This window comes from Carcharhinus amblyrhynchos, chromosome 1 (genome assembly GCF_965287045.1).
Source record: "Carcharhinus amblyrhynchos chromosome 1, sCarAmb.v2.hapA, whole genome shotgun sequence".
NCBI classification, from domain to species: domain Eukaryota; kingdom Metazoa; phylum Chordata; class Chondrichthyes; order Carcharhiniformes; family Carcharhinidae; genus Carcharhinus; species Carcharhinus amblyrhynchos.
In genome coordinates, this window is record NC_137324.1 from 55,786,112 (window position 1) to 55,811,780 (window position 25,669).

At 41.4% G+C, this 25,669-nt stretch overlaps 1 protein-coding gene across 1 annotated transcript in view; it reads left to right on the forward strand.

The window, feature by feature from the left end:
- Positions 1 to 25,094, forward strand: part of dnajb5 (DnaJ heat shock protein family (Hsp40) member B5) — a 49,193-nt gene extending 24,099 nt beyond the window's left edge. The window contains exon 4 of the mRNA XM_080184107.1: positions 22,553 to 25,094. Coding sequence (XP_080040233.1) covers positions 22,553 to 22,786 — 234 coding nt within the window. The 3' untranslated portion in view covers positions 22,787 to 25,094. The remainder of the gene's footprint in view (positions 1 to 22,552) is intronic.
- Positions 25,095 to 25,669: the final 575 nt, after the last annotated feature.

The window sequence follows — 25,669 nt, forward strand, 5'->3', positions numbered from 1 at the left end:
CCTTTTCACAGGATGTGGTTGGGCCAACATTTTTTGATGTCCATCCCTAATTGCTCCTGAAAAGGTGATGAGCTGCCTTCTCAAACCGCTGCAGTCCATATAGTGTAGATACACCCACAGTGCTATTAGGGAGTTCCACGATTTTGACTGAGTGACAGTGAAGGAATGGCAATATAGTTCCAAGTCAGGGTGGTGTGTGGGCTTGGAGGGGAACTTCAGGGTGGTGAAGTTCCTATGTATCTGCTGCTCCTGTCTTAAGTAATAGAGGTTGCAGGTTCAAAGCTGCTGTCAAAGGAGAATTGATGAGTTGCTACAATGAATCTTTTAGATGGTACGCACTGCCGCCACTGTGCATTGGTGGTGAAGGGATGGGATAACAACCAAGTGGACTATTTTGTCCTGGATGGTGTTGAGCTTCTGCATGTTGTTGGTACAGTACTATATTTGACCAAGTGGAGAGTGTTCCATCACTTTCTGCTTTGTAGAAGGCAAACAGGCTTTAGGAAGTCAGAATGTGAGTTACTGTGCAGAATTCCCAGCCTTCTGTAGCCGCAGTATTTATATGGCTGGTCTAGATCAGTTTCTGGTCAATGGTAAGCCCCTGGAATGTTGAGACTGAATATGGTTGCCGTGTTTATAAGTGTAAAGTGAAATTGTTTCTTTGTCCCATATTTTTAAATAAGTGGATTTCTTCACCCAAGTCTTGTGCCAGTGGAAGACTTAATGGGACTTAGCAGCGTCTTCCAATACCTTTTGCATATGTCACATTTTGCACTCATCTCTTTTGAGCCTTGCATACTCAATCATACCTACATCCTTTATGAGGATTTTTAATCAGTGATGGGAAGGGTGATCAAATTGTGTAACTTTCAGACAATGTTTTTTTTCTCCCATTCTTATTACCTAATGCCACGTCTTTAACATTCTCACTACAAATATCAGATTTTGCTAAGTGAATGCTATAGTCCCCTGATTGGGAAAACGATTACTTTATCATGTTCCATGTCCTGTTTCATGTGTGTCTTTTTCATGGAAGGCTTGCTCAACATAAGGGTATCAGAATAGAGAACACAGAACTAATAAAGTGGCTTAATCCAGCTGTTTTATACCAGCCTTCTAACGGACCTCAATATATTGTCATCCCCAAACTTGAAACAAGTAGAACTTGCATACTCCCTAACATTACTCACATCCTTACTAAGTGAATCGAAATAGCATTTTAACTAATATGCTTGCATACTGTTGAAGTGCAATCACTGTATTTTGGTACGATTAAATGAATGCATGACTGATACACTCAATACCAGACTAAAACTTTTTCTGACTGGTTCAATTCCCCAGACTGATAACTATCATTAACATATGAATTCTTTATGTGTGTGTCACTTTGAAAACCATACAGTTCATCACATAATGACATTGAATCACATCTGAAGCACCTGTTAATTGTCCCCTGGGCATTCCTGGGTTAATTTGTCTATTACGCTGGTCCAGTCCTATCTGCAATATCTAGATCTGCTCAAAGTGCCCTCATCATCATTCTCTCTATCTGTAATTATTCTGTTGTATTGGCCTGTGGGCCACAAGCTGTGAGCAGAATAACCTTCTGCTTTTCTTCAGCTGTCATCTCATTCATGACAAAAAAGTGACGTAGTCTTTCACTATAGTGGCCTAAGTTTTCTACTTCATGGTAGAACTCTTCTAATTTCCCGATTTTAAAGGCATTTTAACACTTCACTTGTACCTTGTTTTTTACTTATCTTCAACGCTTCAGTCTCTTCCCTCTCAAAGAGCTTGGAAAATTTTTCCTTGTCGCCAGTGTAATAAATTGAAGGCATCTCAATGAGGTTTCATAACACACAGGCTTTATTGCTAAAGCAACAAATAACGACATGTGCAAATAGGGTCTGACAGAATACTATGTGACTATAATACTATGCCTCCCTGGCTCCAACTGCTGATCCTTCCTGACCTACGAGTCAGGTTGATCGGGCTGCCTCACACTACATTAGCGAAGCTTTCCACCACAATTCTCCATAGGGTCCAGTCCAACCACATTACCGCCAGCAAATGTCCCCTTAAAGGGGCTGCGCTACCACACTTAATTTGTTGAATAGCAAGTTAATTATGTAAATAAAATAAGAGCCATTGCTGAAGGAAGAGACATTGAAGCTTTTCATCTTGCACTCAACACTTTGCAAGAATACTGATAAGGGGAAACAACCAGAACCTACTTGCCAACCAATCAGCACTTGAGATGGGAGAGGATTTTCTGAACAATTTTATCCAGAATATAATCATGCCCCAAGGGAAAAGGTGGGTTTTTTTTATTCATTCGTGGGACATAGGCATCGCTGACCGGCCAGCATTTATTGCCCATCCCTAGATGCCCTTGAGAAGATGGTGGTGAGACGCCACCTTGATCGCTGCAGTCCACATGCTGTGGGTTGACCCACAGTGCTGTTAGGGAGAGGATTCCAGGATTTTTACCCACCAAATGTGAAGAAACAGCGATATATTTCCAAGTCAGGATGGTGAGTGGCTTGGAGGGGAATTTGCAGGTAGTGATGTTCCTATTTATCTGCTGCCCTTGTCCTTCTAGATGGAAGTAGTCATGGGTTTGGAAGGTGTCTAAGGATCTTTGGTGAATTGCTGCAATGCATCTTGTAGATAGTACACGCTACTGCCACTGACTGTCGGTGATGGAGGGATTGAATGTTTGTAGATGTGGTGCCAATCAAGCCAATGGGCTGCTTTGTCCTGGATGATGTCAAGCTTCTTGAGTGTTGTTGGAGCTGCACCCATCCAGGCAAGTGGGGAGTATTCCATCACACTCCTGACTTCTGCTTTGTAGACGGTGGATAGGCTTTGGGGAATCAGGAGGTGTGTTACTCGCCACAGTATTCCAAGCCTCTGACCTCTTCTTGTAGCCACTGTGTTTATGTGGTGAGTCCAGTTGAGTTTCTGGTCAATGGTAACCCAAGGGATATTGACAGTGGGAGATTCTGTGATGGCTACACCATTAAATGTCACAGGACGGTGGTTAGAGTGTCTCTTATTGGTGATGGTCATTGCCTGGCATTTGTGTAGCGCGAATGTAACTTGCCACTTGTCAGCCCAAGTCTGGATATTGTCCAGATCTTGTTGCGTTTGGACATGGACTACTTCAGTATCCGAGGAGTCATGAATGGTGCCAAACAGTGTGCAATCATCAGCAAACGTCCCCACTTCTGACCTTATGATGGATGGAAAGTCATTGATTTGAAGCAGCTGAAAATTGTTGGGCCTAGTACACAGCCCTGAGGGGCTCCTGCAGAGATGTCCTGGAGCTGAGATGACTGACCCTCCACAACTACAACCATCTTCCTATGTACCAAGAATGACTCTAACCAGCAGAGAGTTTGCCCCCTGATACTCTTTGATTCCAGTTTTGCTAGTTGAGTGATAGGGAGCTGGGTAGCAGGGATTTCAGAGATATTAAGAGGAAGGACACACTGCTACTGGTACTGTCCAGCAGGTACACTATACTTGCTAGCTGTGAGGATGAGGACTGAAGGGAGGACAGCCATAGTGTAGACCAAGGCACTTTGGCGGAGAAGAGGATGGAAAGCAGAATACAAATGTAGCAACAACAGGGGATTGACAGTTAGGCAGATGATAGTCTCTGCAGTCAAGAATAAGAATCCTGAAGAGTGCGTTGCCTGCATAGTGCCAAGGTAAGTGGCTAGAGAGGAACTTGGAAAAGGTGTTCTTAAAAAAATGCATTAAACACTAACATGTTAAGTGAAAAATTGCCTTTCTATAAGAATACATAATAAGAATGGGTTATGCTTCTGATGTATAATATTACATTAAAAACCTTTTTTGCTGTCTTGAATCTAGCTAACAAGTCCACTTACTAACTGGATGTCTACTATTTACCTCTCACTCAGTGCTTCTGCACCTCCCTGACACTCATGCTCACCGCTTCCCTCCCCGATCCTCCCACTTGCCGCTTCTCCATTCGCCACTAACCTCCCCAACACACCCACTTGTCACTTGACCAACCTTATTGAATATTTTGAGATTACAGAGTGAAAGAGTAGACAAATGCAGTACATTTAATTAACCTTTCGTATTGACCATGGCTGGTCATCAAATTCAATATCCTGATCTCCCTACTCCACCTCCATTTTCCCTTGATCCATTGAGCCCAAAGAGCTGTATCTAATTTCTTCTTGAAGTCAGAAAACATTTTGCCCTCAATTACTTTCTGTGCTAGTGAATTGCATACATTCACCACTCTCTGGGTGAAGAAATTTCTCCTTGCCTTAGTTCCAAAAGATTTACCCCTTACCTTCAAACTGTGACCCCTAATTCTGGACTCCCCCACCATTGGGAACATTCTTTCTGAATCTACCCTGTCTAATCCTGTTATAATATTATAGGTTTCTCTGAGATCCCCTTGCATTCTTCTAAATTTAGTGAATATAATCCTAACTGACTTAGTTTGTCTTCATATGATGGACCTGCCATCCCAGGAATCAGCCTGGTAAACCTTCGCTGTACTCCCTAGGACATCCTCCGATAAGGATGCCAAAACTGCACAAAATACTGCAAGTGTGGCCTCGCTTACACACTATACAATTGCAGCCAACATCCCTATTTCTGTACTCAAATCTTCTTGCTATGAAGGCCAACATACCATTTGCCTTCTTTATTGCATGCAGTACCTGCACACTTAGTTTCAGCTGAGTATTGATCTCACTCAATTTACACCCATTGAAATAATAATCTGTCTTCCTATTAGTACTACCAAAGTGGATAACCTCACATTTATCCATATTATAATGCATCTGCCATGAATATGCCCACATACTCAGCCTATTCAAATCACACTGAAGCATCTCTGCAGAGATGCTCACCTCACCGCTCCCCTCCCACACCAACTTTGTATCATCCATATAGTCCGTGCTCCATATCTGAATAATCTAGAGGGGCTGCAATCGTTGTGTCCTCCATCCATTTTGATGCGGCAGAATGCCCCATTTGTGTTATTAAAGCTGCTGGAAGTGACTCCTTCATCAGGATTTTTTTTCAACAAGCAGCAGAGATTTGATCCAAAAACAGAAAATATTGGAAAATCTCAGCAGGTCTGACAGCATCTGTGGGGAGAGAATAGAGCTAACATTTCAAGTGTAGAGGATCTTTAATTAGAGCTACAGATTTGACCAAAATGGGCGTCTTTTTCTAGAAACTAAACTGCTGTTAAGATTAGGCGTCTATCCATGATTGATACCTTAGTACTACAAAGCAATTCAAATACGAGCACTGAATAATAAATCTCCAAATTGAATTTCTCCAATTTTTCACACAGCCTGTCAAAGTTCATTTCTGTATTCCTCATTGAGTGACTGTCAGTCTTTAAAAAATAACCAAAGGTAGACTATGCATGGATTGCATGTCATTGTTCATTTTTTTTGTAAATTTCATCGACGAAGCTTAATAGAAGACTCAAACGTTGCATAGTATTCAACTGATAGCTATCCAGCTTGCAAAATATTTTGCTTCAAATTTTACTTTTGTTTCCTCTTCAGTAATGATGTAAACAGCGCCCACATATCCACTTCATTTTTCCACTGGTCGTAACATTTGGATTCAATGGGCAATCATACACTGACAATCTCATAGTATCAAAGAAGGTTTATGGCACAGAAAGAGGTCACTTGGCCCAATATGTCTATTTCAGCCAAAAATTAAGACACTCTACCTAATCCCACTTTCCAGCATATGGCCTATAGCCCTACATGTTAGAGCACTTGAGCTGCATATATAAACATATTTTAAAAAGTTGAGGGTTTCTGTGTCTGCTGCCCTTTCAGTCAGTGAGTTCTAGACCCCCTCCTGCAACCCTCTGGGTGAAAATGATTTTCTTATCTCCCTACTAATCTGTGTCAGCTAGTCATTGACCTCTCTGCAAAAGTAAATAGGTCCTTCCCACCATTCTATCCAAGCCCCTCGCAATTTTATGTATCTCAATCAAATCTCCCTTCAGATTCCTCTGTTCCAAGGAGAACAACCCCAGCCTAGCCAATCTTTCCTCAATATTCCTGTCCTGGTAACATCCTCGTGCATCTCCTTTGTATCCTATCTCGTGCAAATACAATTGGCAGGATCTTGAACCATACTGTCCGGGTGCAAAATCCGACAAAAACTGGAAATCGCAAATCTCGCTGGTGAGATCATGATTATCCCCGTCCCTCATCTATGGGACATGATAATATATTTCAATAAATTTTAATATAATTATCCACTTCCATGCCAAGTTCGCTGATAAATAAAGGGATTCCATATGCTTTCTTAACCACCTTAGCGACCTGTTCTGCTATCTTCAGGAATATGGATCTTCACTCCAAGGCCCCGGTGTCTCCGAGGTCTCAGCATTCTCTCCTAAATTGTGTATCCCTTAAGTGTATCATCTCATGTTTCTCTGGATTGAATTACATTTGTCACTTTTCTAACCATCCTCAGCCCATTGATATTTTCTGCAGTCTACAGCTATACCCCTCGTTATCAACCACATAGCCAATTTTTGTGTCATCTGTTAACTTCTTGATCATTCTCCCCAAATTTGCACCCAAGTCATTATTATATACCACAAAAAGCAGAGGTCCTAGTCTTAAGCTCTGTGGACCAATCATGAAAGAGTCCACCAGTTGGAAAAACATCCATTTACAATTATCCCTTGTTTCCTGTTATTAAATCAATTTATATTCAGCCTGCTATATTCCCCTAGATCCCATGTTTTGATTTGATTTATATTGTCACATGTATTAGCATACAGACAAGTATTGCTTCTTGCATGCTGCACAGAGTATACTGTTCATAAAGAAGGAAATGAGAGTGTAGAATGTAGTGTCACAGTTATAGCTAGGGTGTAGAGAAAGATCAACTTAATGCAATGTAGGTCCATTCAAAAGTCTGACAGCAGCAGTGAAGAGGCTGTTCTTGAGTCGGTATGTGACCTCAGATTTTTGGAATTTCTTTCTCAGCGGAAGAAGGTGGAAGAGAAAATGTCTGGGGTGCGTGGGATCCTTACTTATGCAGGCTGCTTTGCCAAGGTCGTGGGAAGTGTTGATAGTCAATGGATGGGAGGCTGGTTTGCATGATGAATTGGGCTATATTCATGTCCTTTTGTAGTTCCATGTGGACTTAGGCAGAGCAGGAGCCATACCAAGCTGTGATACCATCAGAAAGAATGCTTTCTGTGGTGTATCTGTAAAAGATTGTGAGAGTTGTAGCTGACATGTCAAATTTCCTTAGTCTTCTGAGAAAGTAGAGGCGTTGGTGGGCTTTTGTAACTATAACGTTGGCATGGGGGGATGAGGACAGGTTGTTAATGAACTGGACACCTAAAAACTTGAAGCTGCCAACCCTTTCCACTTCATTCCCATTGATGTAGACAGGGGCACATTTTCCTCTACGCTTCCTGAAAACAATGACAATCTCCTTTGTTTTGTTGATATTAAGGGAGAGATTATTGTCGCCACACCAGTTTGCTGGATTTTCTATCTCATTCCTGTACTCTATCTCATGAGCTTTTAAGCTTGTTAAAATCCAATTGTACTATCTTCATCAAGTCGCATGTTATTTCAAAAAGTTCAAAGATTTCAGATACAAAATTCCTTTAACAAATCTATGTGACTGCCCTTGAGTATTAATCTGTGTCTTTCTAAGTGACAGTCCTGTTTCTACGAATTGATTCTTTTGCAGAAGAGATCCAGTGTGTCAGTCTTTTCCTGATGCATATATCTATGTTCCTGGTATCATTCTTATAAATTTTTTATGCACTCTCTCCAGTGCTTTTAAATCCTTTTACATAATACGGTGACCAGCATGCTGACCGGCATGCAGCTCCCTGAACATAGCCAACCCACTGTTCAATATGGATTTACGTTACCTTCCTACTTCTTAATTTTATGCATTCCTGACTCTATATTTTCTGACCCGATTCAATGATCTATAATGGACAACTTTTGAAGGCTTCGAAGAACTTAGAAAATCCAGATATCAGGCTTGAAGGGTCACATGGCCTACTCCTGCTTCTGGTTTTTGTGTTTCTACTTCTCTGAGACTAGCTAGAACTTTAAAATAAACCAGATTGGACTTTAGTCATGCCTATCAGCAATTGGAATTGGATGAGAACTCGAGACTGGTAACCATCAATACTCAGAAGGTTTATACCAATATGAACGCTTGTCTTTTGGAGTCTCATCAGCAGGTGCTATTTTCCAACATACAATGGAAAGTCTTTTACAGGACATCTCAAATGTAGTGGTTTATTTCAGTAACTTTTTTAATGACAGGAGCGACACCTGGAGAACACAGGGTAAACTTGAAGGAGGTTGTAAAGCAATTTAAAGAAGTGGCGGTTAGGCATAAACGGGAGAAATGTACCTTCCAAGCAGACAAAGTTGCCTATTTAGGTTTTAGGATGGACGAGAAAGGTTTGCATCCTTTGGAAGACAAAGTAAAAAACACTCCACAGCCAATAAACATCTCTGAATTAAAATCATTTCTCAGAATAGTCAACTATTATTTTCTACAAAATATGAACCACCTTAGCTGCATGCCACCAATTGTTAAAGAAATAATCAGTCATGGAGGTGGGGAGAAAACTAAAAGGAGGCATGCACAAAAATCAAATAGGCCCTGTGGTTATCAGCATTATTGGTGCACTGTGATCCGATTAAGTCCTTATTGGTGATGTATGATGCATCTTTCTATGGAGCTGGAATAGTGTTGTCCCCAAACTGCCTGATGGAGTGGAAAAGCCTATTGTCTTTGCCTCAAAGACTTTGTCTGTGGCAGAAAATAAAATGATGAGAGGTGGCAGTAATATACACAGCTCCATCAATACATTTATGGTCAGCATTTTACAATTATTTTGGATCACAAGCCTTTACTGAGTTTGTTCAGAGGAGATGAATGAGCCAGTGCCGCCAATAGCTTCAACAAGGGTGCAGAGGTGGACTCTCTTATTGGCCACGTTCAATTACACTTTCAAGCATCGCCCAGGAACTCACATCTACTGCTGGTGCGTTGAGTACGTTGCATTTGCCACAGACTGTGCTATCGCGGCCAGTCCCACAAAAGATAGTGCTGGCGCGGCATACAATAGAGTCCATGCCAGTCTCAGTGAAACACAAGGATGTGAACAGAAAGAGATCCAGTATTATCAAAGATTTTTTAAAAATGGTATTGAATGGGTGGCGATCTGAGAAGTCTAAGCTGTTGAAGCTCTATCAGCAAAGGAGGATGGAGGTAACTTGCGAAGACAGGATGTTGTGGGGAGTGAGGGTTATAATCCCACCCCAAGGGAGATGGCTATTGTGCAAGAGCTGCACAATTTGCATCAGGATCATAGCAAGATGTAACCACTAGCCAGGAGTTGTGTGGTGGCCAGGCCTTGATGCAGAAGTAGAGAGGATGGTTAGTCAATTTCCCAGTTGTCAAGCTCAGCAGGCAGTGCTGCAGCTGGCTAATGTACACCCTTGGGAGTGAACAGAGAATCCCTAGGCAAGAATACATACCAACTTTGTGGGAGCCTTGTGCCAAATGTTTCTGATTGTAGTGGACTCTCAATATAAAACTAAATGGCATTCATTATCTTAGGTCAGCACCTTACCATCCAACAACAAGCGTGTTAACAGAACGTGCCATGCAAATGTTTACAGCCTCAATGAAGAGACAAGTAATTAGGCTTCTCCCATTAATAATGGCCAGCTTTCTGTTGTATAACGCTACGCCAATTGTGACCACAGGGATCATGATAACAGAGTTGCTAGTGGGATGTCGTCTAAGGACACGGATATGATGTTCCAAAATTTGGCGGGGAGGGCGGAGGCTAGGCAAACTTCTCAGGGAGTCAGGACCCAAGGAACAGCATGAAAGTCTTCAGAGATGAAGATTTAGTTGTGATCAGAAATTTTGCAACTGGACCAGCGTAGGTGGGTGGGAAAGTCATGGAAAAGATATGTTCAATCTCCTACCTTGTGGAGTTGCAAGGATGTTGCATCAAGAACCATATGAATCACCTGAGAAGGAGAGTGGTACCTGAGAAGAGGGACCAGAACTTAACTCTCTGTCCAGGTAGATCTGCCTGGATTGGAGTGGGGAATCCCAGTCATGAATGTGGAACCTGTAGCGGCAGTAACGGAGATTGCAGCAGCCACCAAGGATGAATTAGACCTTGGGTTGGTGAGTTTGTCTTTCAATTCAGCCTGATCTGATTTGTCATTTCCAGACAAACCTAGATTGGAGTTGAGAAGGTCTACGAAAGTTCAGAAGTCACCAGATCGATTAAACTTGTGACAGGTTGTTGTGGAGGTTTCCCTTTATGATTTTTCTTTATAAACTATTGTTTGTGTACTGATTTTTTTTACTGTTTCTCCTTGAGTGACTTCAGGAGTTCGGGGAGGCAGGGAGGAATGTGGTAGCATGACCCCTTTAAGGGGCCGTTCCCTGAGGGTCACATGATCAGGCTGCACCCTATGGAGTGTCATGGTGGAAAACTGAACAAATGCGGTGCAAGGATGTATGTCTTGAGTCAGGAAAGATCAGCAGAGCCAGAGAGGAGGAGTTATACAGTCACATAGTATTCTGTCAGGTCATATTTGTATATATCGTTATTTGTTGCATTAGCCTTTTGTGTTCTGAAGCCTCATCGAATCATCTTCAATTTTTTAGTTTAAGTAATAAACTTGAAACTAAAGAACAAAGAACAACACAGTACAAGAAACAGGCCCTTCAGCCCAATGAGCCCGCGCCACCATTTTAACATTGTGAGTGCCCTCTTCTAACTATGACCTTTGTCTATGCCTATTGGACTCCACAATAAAGGAACCATAACCAGATTGAGGGAAGACTAATTTAGGGACAATTTGTTAACACCAAGCAGCCTAAGAGCACGTTTTTGGGGTGTGGGAAGAAACCGGAGCACCTGGAGAAAACCCACGCAAGCATAGGGAGAATGTGCAAACTCTCACAGACACTGGCCCAAATCTATGTATCTGCACAGCAAATAGTCACTGAGCTGTCATGTTGCCCATCAGCTGGTCCAGTTTAAGCGTACACTAATGACATGAAGCACTAGGCAACTCTCGAAGCAACATCCAAGAGCAGCCCTCGCACGACCCACCACGTGTATGCCCCTTGTTGGACAACAAGGCGGACCGAATCACCTGTGGATTGAAAGAAAAGACATCAATAAACATGCACAACTTATACAGACATTCACAGAATCCCCAGAAGCTCAGAAGTAAGACAAGTGAGCCATAAAATATGTTGGAAGGTCCATAAGAATCAGTTGATTCCCAGGAATGTCCCAAGGCTCTTGATCTTTATTTAGAACAGTCTCCTGTATCCCTCCATCTCTAGTCTGCTCATGTGCCTATCTAAGTAAACCTTAAACAACTCTAGCTTGCCTGCCTCCACCACCCTACTTGGCAGTGCATTTCAGGCCCCCACAACCCTCTGTGTGAAAAACCTCCCTCTAACATCCGAATTATACCTCGCCCCCCTCACTCTAAGCCCGTGGGCCCTTGTAATTTTTGTATCCAACCTAGGAAAAAGTTTACCACTGTTCAGTCTATCTATACCCTTCATAATCTTATACACCTCTATTTGATCTCCCCTCATTCTCCATCATTCTAAGGAGAACAGCCCCAGTTTGCCCAATCTCTCCTCATAGCTCAGTCCTTCCATACCAGGCAGCATCCTGGTAGACCTCCTCTGCACTTTCTCCAGGGTCTCCACATCCTTCCAGTAGTAAGGCGACCAGAACTGGACGCAGTACTCCAAATGCGGTCAAACCAACGTTCTATACAACTGCAACATTAGACGCCAGCTTTTGTACTCTATACCTCTTCCTATAAAGGTAAGCATACCATAAGCCTTCTTCACCACCTTCTCCACCTATACTGCCACCTTCGAGGACTTGTGTACTTGCACCCCTACGTCCCTCTGTGTTTCTGTACTCTTAATAGGCCTACCATTTATCGTATAATTCCCCCCTACATTATTTCTGCCAAAATGCATCACCTCACATTTATCTGGATTAAATTCCATCTGCCATTTCTCTGCCCAATATACCAGCCTATCTATGACCTGCTGTATTGCCTGATACTGCTCCTCACTATCAGCAAGTCCAGCCACCTTCATGTCATCGGCATCCTTGCTGATCACACCACTTACTCCGTCTTCCAAGTCATTTATGTATATTACAGATAGCAAAGGTCCCAGTACTGAGCCCTGTGGCACACCACTAGTTATAGACCTCCAGCTAGAAAAAGACCCTTCCACTACTACTCTCTGTCTCCTGTTACCAAGCCAGTTCTCAATCCATCTAGACACCTGTCCTTGTATCCCATGAGTCTTAACCTTTTCCACCAACCTACCATGAGGGACTTTGTCAAACGCCTTACTGAAATCCATATAGATGACATCCACGGCTTGTCCTTCGTCGACCGTTTTGTCATCTCCTCAAAAAATTCTACCAGATTCGTAAGGCACGTCCTCCCCTTTACAAAGCCGTGCTGCCTATCACTAATCAGATTGCCATGCTCTAGATGCGTATACGTCCTATCTCTAAGAATCCTTTCCAACAACTTCCCTACTGTAATTTTTCTGGCTCTATTTTATAAACTAATCACCTACTGCTTACTTAATTAATTTGTTTTGTCTTCGGCTCTCAGATCTCACTTTGCTTCCTCCTCACTCAACACTCCTTGTCCTAGAAAAGATTAGAAGTGCACCAAATTTTGTCACTTGTCAAATTCCCCAAGTTAAGCAAGAGCTATGACAAATCAGTACTCCATTGAGCTGAACTTTCTGCGTATGCATACACTGACAGGGACTCTAACAAATACAAATTTAAGTGTTAGAATTGCCATTTGGATGCCTGGCATTTTTTTCCATAATTGGAACAGATTAGATAAGACAGAGCAAAAATGAATTCTGTGCCTGAAATAAAACCCAGGAGGATTTGACTGAAGAATACTTTACTGCTCCTATTAGAAACAACAGTATGTAAATGGACACTATCAATTTGACACAAGAAAATAACTTGGCAATCTCACTGTTTTGGGCTGTGAGGAGAATGCAGAGATGCTCCTCCTCTCTGCCTCTGCAGAGATACTTAGCGTGATTTGGACAAGCTGAGTGTATGGGCATCTGCATGGCACATGCTGTGTAATGTGGATAAATGTGAGGTTCTCCACTTCGGTAGCAATAATAGGAAGACAGATTAAATTGAGTGTGTAAATTGAGAGAGGTGGATATTTAATGAGACCTTGGAGTCCTCGTGCTTCAGTTGCTGAAAGTAAGCGCGCAGGTGCATCAGGCAGCGAAGAAGGCAAATAGCATGCTAGCCTTCATAGCGAGAGGATTTGAGGATAGGGATGTTTTACTGCAATTGTATAGGGCATTGGTGAGGCTTCATCACTCATAAAGGTTAACTTTCCTCATAAAATGGTGAATGTGACAACAGGAATTTTTTATATATAGTCCAGCTGCTGCTGTCTGTACTGGTAGAACTATGGTTTAATGAGCAGACATCAGTATATTGTCTTTTTCATAAAGCTTGAGAGTTACGAGTTGAAAGATATATAAAACAATCACCAATGTTTGAAACTCTTCTCCACCCACTGCCCATCAGGGCTGTAGTGGAGAGTGAATATAGTTTGCACACTTTTTGGGCAGCTAACTAATATGGATTAAACATGCATTGTGTATGTTTAATTTCCATTTAACATGCCTTTTATGCTCTTATAGACTTAAGGATATAAAGATTCATCATACATATCATGGATTCCATTATCATTATAACCTTTGTTGTCCTTAAAATATGGAACGCATGTAAAAATCCGCCCCCTCATTTAATCTTACATTTGCTGATGAGAAATCACTACTGCACTTCAGTTTCTTAAAAAAAAAATAATTCTTGGGTTGCAACCATTTCTTTACATTCCTGATCAGCTCTGAGCAGATGGTGATGAGCTATCTTCTCCAATCACTGAAGTCCATGTGCTGCTAGGGAGAACATTTCAGGATTTTAGGCCAGTAATATAGTTTAGGTCAGGATTGATGTGACGTTGAGGGAGAATTGCCGGTGGCATTTCTGTGTGCCTACTGTCTTTGTTCTATTGGTTGGTAGAGGTTGTGGGTTTGGAAGCTGCTAGCAATGGAGGTGTGACGAGTTATTGCATTGCATCTTGTAGATGATGCACACTTCCATCTCTGTATGGTGGAGGGATCAAATGTTTAAGCTGATGAATGAAATAGCAATGGAGGGGGCTGCCGATGTCGAGCTGTGCCAATCCAGATAAGTGGAGAGCGTTCCATCACACTCCTGGCTTGAGCTAGTAGCAGGTGAATGCATTTTGAAGATGAATGGGTTGAGTTATTTGCCACAGAATTCCCAGCCTTCGGCCATTATAGCCACAGAATTTATATGCCTGCTCAGTGATATGTCAGGATGTTGATGGTAGGGGATTCAGCAATGATCAGGGAGATATTGGAAAAAATGTTGGCGATGGTCCTTGCCTGATACGGTGTGGTTGAATGTTACTTGCCACTTATTAGCTCAAGTCTGAATGTTGTCTGTGTCTTGCTACATCCATGCACAGATTGTCACAGTACCTGAGGAACTGAGATTTGTGCTGAGCACCATCAGCACACATCCCTACATCTGACCTTGTTTTGGAGGAAAAATTGATGAAGCAGCTGAAGGGGTTGGGTCTTTGACACTACATTCAGCAACTTCAGCACCACTATATTCAGCAACTCCAGCACCAATGTTCTGGGGATAGGCGATTGCCCTCCACAGGCCATCTTCTTTTGTACTAGGTATGACGTCAAGTTTGCTTGGCCGTGGCCATGCTTGACCAGTTGCTGCTTTGATATTGGTCATTCTCCACTCACCTCTTGAATTCAGTTCTTTTATTCATATTTAGAGCTCTGGCAGAATCCAAGTAGATCATTTTTGAGCAGGTAAGCAAGTACCGTGTGAGTGCTGACAAAAACATCATCCATCACTTGCTGATTGAGAATAGACTGGAGCTGTAATTGGCTAGATTAGATTTATCCTGCTTTTGTGAGCAGGACAAACCTAGGCAATCTTCTGGGATGCCAGGTAAATTACAGTGTTGCAGCTGTACTGATTTAGCTTGATTAAGGGTGATGCAGGCTCTGGAGTGCATATTTTCAGTTCTACAGTTGGGATGTTGTCAGCCATTTCTTGATACCAAATCGATTTGTCTGAGACCTGCCTTTGATAATGGGAACCTTTAGCAAAGACTAAAATTGATCATCCACTTAGCATTTGCTGAAATTGACTGAATCCTTCAAGCCTGTCTTTTGTGCTTCTGTGTTGAGCTTCCCTATCATTGAGGATGGGAATGTTTTGTGGGTCATCTTCTTTAGTTAGCTGTTTAATTGTCCACCATTGACGACTGAATGTGGCAGGACAACAGAGCTTTGATCTGATCAGTTAGTTGTGGGATTCTGTGCCTATGCCTATTGCATACCTCTTCCACTATTTAGGATACATTTAGCCCTGTGTTGCATCTTCAGAGGTTGCCACCTCATTTTTAGATGTCTGTTGCTGTACCTGGCTTGCTCAGCTACACTCCACATAAAATCAAGGTTGATCCCCTGATTTAATAGTAATGTCAGAGTGAGGAATAAGCTAGGCAGTGAGGTTACAGATTTGTGTTTGAAGCAACTAGTTGATAACTCAGGGCCTCATGGATGCCCTGTGTTGGGCTGCTAGATCTGTTGAGTCCATCCAATTTAGCACACTATTAGATTGGACATCCCCAGGGATGAAGCTGGGGAAATCTAACAAGTTGAATATAGGGTACGATTCTGTGAGGATGGCAGTATCAGGCTGTTGCTTCACTAATCCATGGGACAGTTTTCTCAGTTTTGACACACACCTCAGATATTAGTAAGGAGGACTTTATAGGGTCAATGGGTCAGCTGTCCCGTGAGGGGAACTTTATAGGGTCAACGGGTGAGCGTGTCCCTTTGTTGTTTCCAGTACCTTGGTCAATGCCAGCTAGTGTATCCAGTTTTATTCAGATTTTGACTAGCAGTTTGATACAGCTGAGTGGCTTGATGGTTTCTGAGCTATTAATCCAGACACCTGGACTTCTTGTTCCGATACATGGCCAGCCTGTGACCAGCGGTGTGCCTCAGGGATCAGTGATGGGCCTGTTGTTATTTGTCACTTATATTAATGATTTTGATGAGAATATAGGGGGCATGATTAGTAAGTTTGCAGATGACACCAAGATTGGTGGCATAGTGGAGAGTGAAGAAAGTTATCTCCAATTGCAACGGGATCTTGATCAATTGAGTCAGTGAGCTGACGAATGGCAGATGGAATTTAATTTAGACAAATGCAAGGTGATGCATTTTGGTAGATTGAACCAGGGCTGGACTTACTCTGTTAATGGTAGGGTGCTGGGGAGAGTTACAGAACAAAGAGATCTAGGGGTACATACAAAGAAAAAAGAACAACCCAGCACGGGAAACAGGCCCTTCAGCCCAACAAGCCCACGCCGCCATCTTAACAAAGCATTTTCCTACACCTACCTTGCCCCATGTGTATGCGAATGGTACCCCTATTGTAACCAGATTCAGGAAGAATAGTGTAGGGTCAATTTGGTACACCAATCAGCCTAAGAGCACATCTTTGGGGTGTGGGAGGAAACCGGAGCACCCGGGGGAAACCCACGCAACCACAGGGAGAATGTGCAAACTCCCACAGACACTGGCCCAAATCCATGTATCTGCACAGCTAGCAGTGATAGTCACTGAGCTGTTGTGGTGCCCATCTGCTGGTCCAGGTTTAAGCGCACACCACAACGCGAAGTACTAGGCCACTCTCGAAACATCCAAGAGCAGCCCACGCAAGACCCACTGTGTGCATGCGCCTCGTTTGACAACAAGGTGGACTGGACCAACACACCTGCGGATTAAAAGAGACAAAACATTAACATGTAGTATTACATTTCCGTATCGTCCCGAGGCTCTGACCCATTTTAAAACTGTCTCCTATAACCCTCCATCCCTGTTTCACTCGTGCCTATCTAAGTAAACCTTAAACAAGTCCAGCGTGCCTGCCTCCACCACCTTACTTGGTAGCGCATTCCATACCCCCACGACCCTCTGTATCCAAATTATACTTCTCCCCCCTCACCCTTAGCTCATGACCCCTCGTGATATTTATCTCCAATCTAGGAAAAAGCCTGCCACTATTGACTCTATCTGTACCCTTCATTATTTTATACACCTCTATCAGATCCCTCCCTTAATCTCCGTCTTTCTAAGGAGAAGAGCCCCAGTTTACCCAATCTTTCCTCATAACCCAGTCCTTCCATACCAGGCAGCATCCTGGTAAACCACGTCTGCACTCTCTCCAGGGTCTCCACATCCTTCCGGTGGTAAGGTGACCAGAACTGGACGCAGTACTCCAAATGCAGCCTAACCAACGTTCTGTACAACTGAAGCATTGGACGCCAGCTCTTATACTCTATACCCCTTCCTATAAAGGCTAGCATTCCATAAGCTTTCTTTGCAACCTTCTCCACCTGGGTTGCCACCTTCAGAGACTTGTGCACTTGCACTCCCAGGTCCCTCTGCATTTCTATACTCTTAATTGGTCTACCTTTTATCAGGTAACTCCTCCCTGCATTATTCCTTCCAAAATGCATCACCTCGCATTTGTTCATAGCTTCTTGAAAGTGGAATCATAGGTGGACAGAGTGGTGAAGAAGGCATTCGGCATGCTTGGTTTCATCGGTCAGAACATTGAATACAGGAGTTGGGATGTCTTGTTGAAGCTGTACAAGACATTGGTAAGACCACCCATGGAATACTGTGTGCAATTCTGGTCACCCTATTATAGAAAGGATATCATTAAACTAGAAAGAGTGCAGAAAAGAGTTACTAGGATGCTACTGGGACTTGATGGATTGAATTATAAGGAGAGGTTGGATAGACTGGGACTTTTTCCTCTAGAGCGTAGGAGGCTGAGGGTTGACCTTATAGAGGTCTATATAATAATGAGGGGCATAGACAAGGTAGATCGTCGATACTTTTTCCCAAAGGTAGGGGAGTCTAAAACTAGAGGGCATAGGTTTAAGGTGAGAGGGGAAAGATACAAAAGTGTCCAGAGGGGCAATTTTTTCACACAGGGTGGTGAGTGTCTGGAACAAGCTGCCAGAGGTAGTAGTAGAGGCAAATACAATTTTATCTTTTAAAAAGCATTTAGATAGTGACATGGGTACAGTGGGATATGGGCCAAATGTGGGCAATTGGAATTAGTTTAAGGGCTTTAAAAAAAGGGGGGCGGCATGAACAAGTTGGACCAAAGAGTCCGTTTCCATACTGTAAACCTCTACGACTCTGAGACTGAATTTTACCAACCGATTGGAGATAAACTGAGAGGCGGGAAGATTGGTAGTTTGATGTGGAAAGACATCAGGAAGTAGAGCCTGTATGTCTTTCCATTACCTGATCATATTACCAGTGTCGAGAACCTTAGCAACTAGTTATGGGCCATTTCCTGCTTTGTGGGCATTCTCTGAGGCGACAGCCAAGTAGTTCCTGATAGTTTCCCCTGGGTGAGCTCCTTAATGGGTGGCTCCATGGAAGGGTCCCCAGCAGCAAGGCATAGCCGCAATAACATTTCGCCCTCCACTACATCGATGGGGCCTCCCTGCCTGACCTTAATTTTGCCAAGGGCACTTGCATGCCCTGGTGAGGCAACTTTAAAAGGGCCACCTATAATGGTGGTGATAGTGAAATTGGCCATCGCCTGCAAAATGTCATTCCTGGATTCCACCAGCTGCTGTAGCGGGCTAATCTCTCATTTTTATGCTTGGGGCAGGGTATCACCTTTCCTTGAAAAATTTAGCCATGTGTGCTGACCCCAACATAGCTGAGCAATTTAAATTTAATTAATTAAATAAATATGGCATAAAGCTAGTATCAGCGATGGTGACCATGCAACTACTAGGTTGTTGTTAAAAAGCACTCTGGTGTTCTTTTATTGAAGGAAATCTACTTTCTTTATTAATTCAGGCCTACACGTGACTCCAAACCCTTAAAAAAAAACAAAGCAGCAGGAGCCCGCTGAGTCTGCTCCACCCATTCATTATGTTCATGGCTGATCATTCGACTCCCGCTTCCCCCACCAAAATTTGATTATGGAATTGGGCAGATGCTTAGGCAAGTGTTTGTTGCCTATCCCTAATTGGCTTTGATCTGACCTAAACCATTTCAGAGGGCATTTAAGAGACAACCATATTGCCTGACTGCAGATCCACAGTAATGTGAGGATGACAGATTTCATTCCCCAAAGATAAGTAATGAACCAGATCTGTTTTATAGACAATCAGCAAAAGTTTAATTCCAGATTTTGTGTTACGTTTACTTTGGTAGATTTCAAACCCAGGTCCCCAGAGCATTTCCCTGGGACTGGCATTCTGTGGCATGCCAGTCCAGTGACAGTACCACTACATCATCCCTCTCCATTGTGTCAGCAGTGTGACTGATGCTTAACTGCCTTCTGCAATGACTTAGTAAGCCACTCAGTGATATCAAACTGCTAGGAAAAGGTGTAAGAAGAATAAAAATGAATGGACCTTCTAACCAACATTGGTTGGTGAGCATAAGACACAGCAAAAGCAAACCCAGCCTATTTGATCTGCAAAGTCAGGCTGGGCCATCATGTGCATCTCATTAATGGCATGCAGATGAGGTTCATGCCATCCCTGGTGAGTTTTCCAACCCACCATGGCAGGCACCAGTGAAAGATCCCACTGAAAGGTCATGCCAGCATGAAACCAGTTTCTGGTCCTCCTGCCATATTCATCCACCATGCCAGCAAACGCGCTTGGGAGAATTCCACCCTTGGATTCAAAAATGACCTCAGATTTTAATTATGGTGTGCATTGCTGGCAAAGCCAGCATTTATTACCAATCCTAAAGCAACTTGACAGGGTAAATGCTGAGGTGATGTTTGCCCTCATGGGAGTGTCTAGACTGAGATGAAGATGAATTTCTTTTGAAGGTTGTGAGTCTTTAGAATTCCTTGACACAAAGCTGTGGGGGCAGAATCATTGCATATATTTAAGGCTGAGAATAGATAGATTTTTGATCAGTAAGGGAATCAAGAGTTACAGGGAAAGGGCAGGAAAGTGGCCTGAATCAGATTAGTTCTGTCTTTTTTTCTGAAATATGGGCTCAGAACATCCGATCTCCTGATGGTCACCCGGAGGCACCCCCAAGGATCTGCTAGGATAAGCCCTCAAAAGTCCCCATGCACTGACACTGCAGGAATTGCCTGGGAAGCTTGGACTTCTAATGGGCTGCATCTTGAACCTTTCAGAACTCTGAGTTAGGGGATTTTGGATTGTTCCAACTCGCCAGTAAAGTTACATAGGAGATGTTGGAAAGATTAAAAGCATTTTGAACTCCTGGATAACTACGACTGACCCCCTCAAAAATTGCTTTGGGACCTTTATGGAAAATGGCAGCTAGTGCTGTAAAAAGAGGGTCTGGTCTGGCTTGCCGGTGTTCCTGCCGTACAAAGGAGGGACTTCCAGAACATATGTACACGTTTCTGAAGAAGTGTGGACGAGAAATGCAGTATTCCGATGACGAATAAATAGGATCGGAGTGGTAATCTGGCAGTCATTGCCATTCCTCAAAAGAATTGGCCCATTGTTTCGGGGATGTTTGCTGCTTCCCTCATCTCTGTCACAGCCTGTCTTAGTAACGTCCCATCTCACATTTAACATACTGTATTTTTAATTATATCAGTATCATTCATTTTGATGGTTTGAAATGTTTTCCTTAAGTCTACTTTGGACCTCCTCTTACCACAGTATATGAATGATAAGATGACTCAAAACTTCAATTTTCATACTTAAGGAATACATTCTACCCAATTGGAAGCTCATTTACTGTATTCAAGAGAGATTGATACCTTTCTAGAATCTAATGATATGAAGGAATATAAGGATAGCACATGAAAACAGCATTGGGATGGATGATAGCCATGACCTAGTTGAATGATGGAGCAGACTCCAGGGGCTGAATGCTCCTGTGCTTCGATATAGAATATGTTCGGCACATTCCTTGGGCTATTTGTCAATTTGTAAATTACAGTGTACAAATTGATGGCAGCAAAATGATCATTCATGAATGGGTGTAACTTGATTAGGCTCCCACAGGAAATTCCACTCCAATATATTCTACTGAAATTTCTTTTAGATCTGAGTAAAGAGCAACTGGGGTTAGTTACCTGTCAGACTACCTTTATTTGAGAGATGGTGAATAAAGGAACTCTGGGCATTGTGTTTCAGAATTGCGTGATACAGGAATTTGGATTAAACATTGTGTGATGTCTCGTTGCAAATGTACTGGTTTTAATAATACATTTTTTGCTCAATTGCACAACATCAATATATCAGCAAGCTGCCTCTTGGATAGGAGGCAATAATATTACTGTAAAAAAGGCTCCCTCAGTTGTGCAAACTGAAGCTATTCTCTGTAGTTAACTTAATTACTGCTGCTGTTGATACAGAAATTTGAGAACTTGATGAGACTCATTAACGTGATCACCATGTTTTTAAATTGCCTTTCTGACAGTACCAGATTGCCTTTTGTGGATAGTAATTTGGTGATTCTTTTAAACAAGAGGTTTAATTTGATAAGGTTCTTTTTATGGCATAACTACACAATCAAGACTTGTTTTGAAGGCCAACTGAATTGACAGTGTGTTGTAATACTTGTGCTCCATTCCACAATATTGGGACACATTCACTCTTCCTCTGTCAAGTTTCCAAGCTCTGTCTTGCTATTTGAGAAGGTGCCTAACAGCAGGATAAACAATAGATAAATGAAAGTGATTGCTAAGCCCAGGATAGTGGCAAAATTGATGAAGGCAAAATAATCTTTTATTCCATTAACAAAAATGCCCTTATTAATTAACTGGCTAAGCAAAGGCTGTTATCTTGAATAATGCAAGAAGTCTTGGGCATTTCTGAAAGCACTTCAGAATTCAGATTGGACCCTACCACCTTACTGATGCAACAGTTATTATTTGATACCCTGGAAGCAAGATCTGGGCATATGGATTAGTATGTAATTCAGTAGTGCCATGCATGATTAAAGATGCAATGTTTTAAGAACCTAAATCAATGACTGAAAACACATCAATCTGACCACAGGGCATCTCAATTTAACACCTATATATACTTTACAGAACTTCCAGGATGCCTTGGAGAACCTCTCAATTCTTTCTGCTCCCTGAATATGCTTTATTATTTGCTCAGTACTGTACCGCAAAAATTTCCTTCAAAAAGATGATTCTGATAAAATAAATGGATTTCTCCTGTTCCATTTTGTGCACACAATTTATTTGTTTTACAGTTTTTGTCAGATGAAAGTGGCTTTAAATACCTTAGTATAATTAAACATTTGTTTACTTTCATAGGCCTTATGTGGTTGTACAGTTAATATTCCTACAATTGATGGCAGAGTGATTCCCCTACCTTGCAATGATGTTATCAAGCCTGGGACTGTGAAGAGGCTGAGAGGCGAGGGTTTACCGTTTCCTAAGACACCTACTCAACGCGGTGACTATATAGCAGAGTTTCAGATAAAATTTCCTGACAAAATGCCTCAAACAACAAAAGAAATCCTGAAGCAACATCTTCCAATCTCTTAGAACTCAAATCAAAGCAATATTTAATACTGTGCCAGAAGTTTGAAGAAACGAACAAAGGATCATTTTCTAATATAATGTATCACGTTTTAAAAAAATTATTTTAAGGCAGAGCTTTTCAGTTCTTTATTATGCTGAGCCTTGTAAGCATAACAATGGTAAGTGTGCAAGAACTGTGGAATCTGTTTTAGTAGAAAAATTTAATGCATACTGAAATCACTTTCACCAGTATCAGGGTGGGGTGTGAGGGGACAGGTCGGGAAACTTATTTTAAATATATCTGTATTTGAAAAGGAAAGGTGTAGTGCTATATCACTAAAACTGGGTTTGCCCAGTACAAAGTAATTTTGTGGAAACTGAAGTACCTGAATAATAAACCAGAGATGATACTTTGAAAGTTGAGCTTGTAGGCATTATTCTTCAAGAGAAACACTAGAAAATTGTAAGCTAACATGACACTGGTCGGCAGTATTGAAGCACAAGTCATCAAGGTGCCATAGAGGTGGTGTTTGGTTGAACCATGGGATAACTTGTACAAGTTTACAAAAGTCCACTGCAGCAAAAAAAAGTTCCAACTTTTGTAACGCTATATAAGCTTGCAACAATATTGGTTATATTTTTTTACAACCTGTTTCACAATTTGAGGGGCTAAATTACTGATCAGGATTACGTTTGAACCTATACGCTGATAGAGTAGAAGGAAAAACAGCCTTTGTATGTAGAGCAGCCAGTATTTCAAGGAAGTTTACTTTTGAGAAACCAAATGTATTTCACGCTGTTGATAGTGGAGAAAATGAAGCTTTAAGTATTAGGTTAATTGGTTGTGGCAATATAAAATTAAATGCAGAATTTGAAATTTTATATACAAAAGCAAGCACTGTCTTAGTCATCTGTGAGCAACAGAACAGGTAGCTTTTGAAAGCCTGAGATTTCACAATTTTAAAATTGAACCAAATTTGAGCATTAGGGAAATTTATTAAACTGATATTCTCTTGAATTTCCATTTGATCATTTGAAAAATATTTTTGTTTAGTATTTATCACATCAAATGTTCAACTCTGTATTTTCTTCTGTTTTGTATGAGTTCCTATGTATAATGTGATGGTTAAATTCTCTAGCTTTCTCCTAACAGCCACTGCAGCTCTTATGATGAGTATTTTAATACTTGTTTTTGATTTCTCTTGTTTTCTGATTTATGAGATGTACTGCTTTATAAATTCATCCAGCTTTCCCTATGTCACCACAAATTTAATTTCAATTTTATATTCACTGTTTCAGTTATTGACAGTCATCATTCTTTTACCAGCTTTTTTGCAGTAGTTGTTCCATTGTTCTTCTACACAGCCTCGCAAAACTATTTTGCATTTTGCTTTCAATGAGCTGAAACACATGCCATTCTAGTTCCCAATGTTTTTTATAGACTCATGTGCTTCACTCATTCATGCTAGTATGATGGTTAAAAGGTGGCACACAAGATTTGGACAACAATTTCATAATCTATAGGAAGATGATGTAAGCAAGGCAGAAACTCTGCAAGATTTTTCTTTGCTGGTCTATTTTTGACCCCTAAATTAATATTCAAAATTGTTTTGGAAAGAGATTTTGCTTGCACTATAACTCGGGGCTGCATGTTTTTGCCACTGAGCATACCTGCTCCTGTAAAACATTTTATGCAACTTGTACAATTGTCACTAAATAATCTGATAAATTGATCTCTTCAGTAAAGATTGCACAAAAATTTCCTAGTTCCATCAAAATGCAAAATTATTCAGCAGTGTTTTCTCATCATTTTCCCCTCTTTTCCCTAACCCCCATTTGGTTAAAACAAACTGCCAGCTAAAGAAGGAAAAAGTGCAATCTGTATTGACTGGAAGTCTTGAAACCCTCCTTTTTCTATATCTTAATATGACAGCATACAAAATTATGAACAAGGATATATATGTGCAGTATGGCAATCTTAAATATTCATTTCTTAAAATTGGTGCTCCAGCACTAGTAAAGAGCACCAGCACATTGCAAATGCTAGATGCATTTTTAATTTTGTCTGCGTTTTATACTATTTTTGGAAATGACAGGAAGCAGAGCTGCCCCTACACACTGGCTACCAAAGACTCTGTATTGTGCTCATAGAAATGGAATGAAAGTAGCGCAGGTGCTGCTTGAAAAAAAGGAACTCTATTGCTACATCTTAATTTTTTTAATTGAATTTGAGAGACTTTCAAAAGAAAATCCACAAGTCCTTTTTGAAACCTATAAATTGTTGACTGTTTCAATACTTCCATCTGTATTTTGGTTTAATAATAAACTGCATTTTGACAACTTTTTTCTCTCGTAGAATGTATTTATCAACAATAATTTAGTTCAGATACTTAATATTTATTGTAATGAAGAACTCAAATTGTGTTCTTTATTTGTACAAAACAACTTTGTAAATTTCAGAGTTTTCTAATTTGATTAGATAAAGAGCCCTTGTAATTTGACTTGTTTTCAAATTTCAAGTGAGTTCAATCAGATTTCTAAAAAGATTTTTTTTAATGCAGCAAGGGGTGGCATAAAGCAAGGTATGGCTTAATAATAAAGATGGATATCTCAAACAATGACCAGGGAATTCAGATTCTTGTAATTTCTTGAGTGGCCCTCCTCTGGTATAGCTCAGAGCAATTTTCAGTTTCAGAACAGATATCAGCATTAACTACTTTTTATGTAGCACCTCTGAAGGTACATTTTGGAATGACCTTTTTCTGATGGGGAAAAAATTAATAGTGAACTAAAGTAGAGATTGGCATAATTGACAAATGGAGGTGGAGTGGCAGAAGTGTTTAGTTCAGGAATTCCAGAATGTGTGATTAAAGTAAAATTCTAAATGGTGGAGAGAATGGAGGTGGA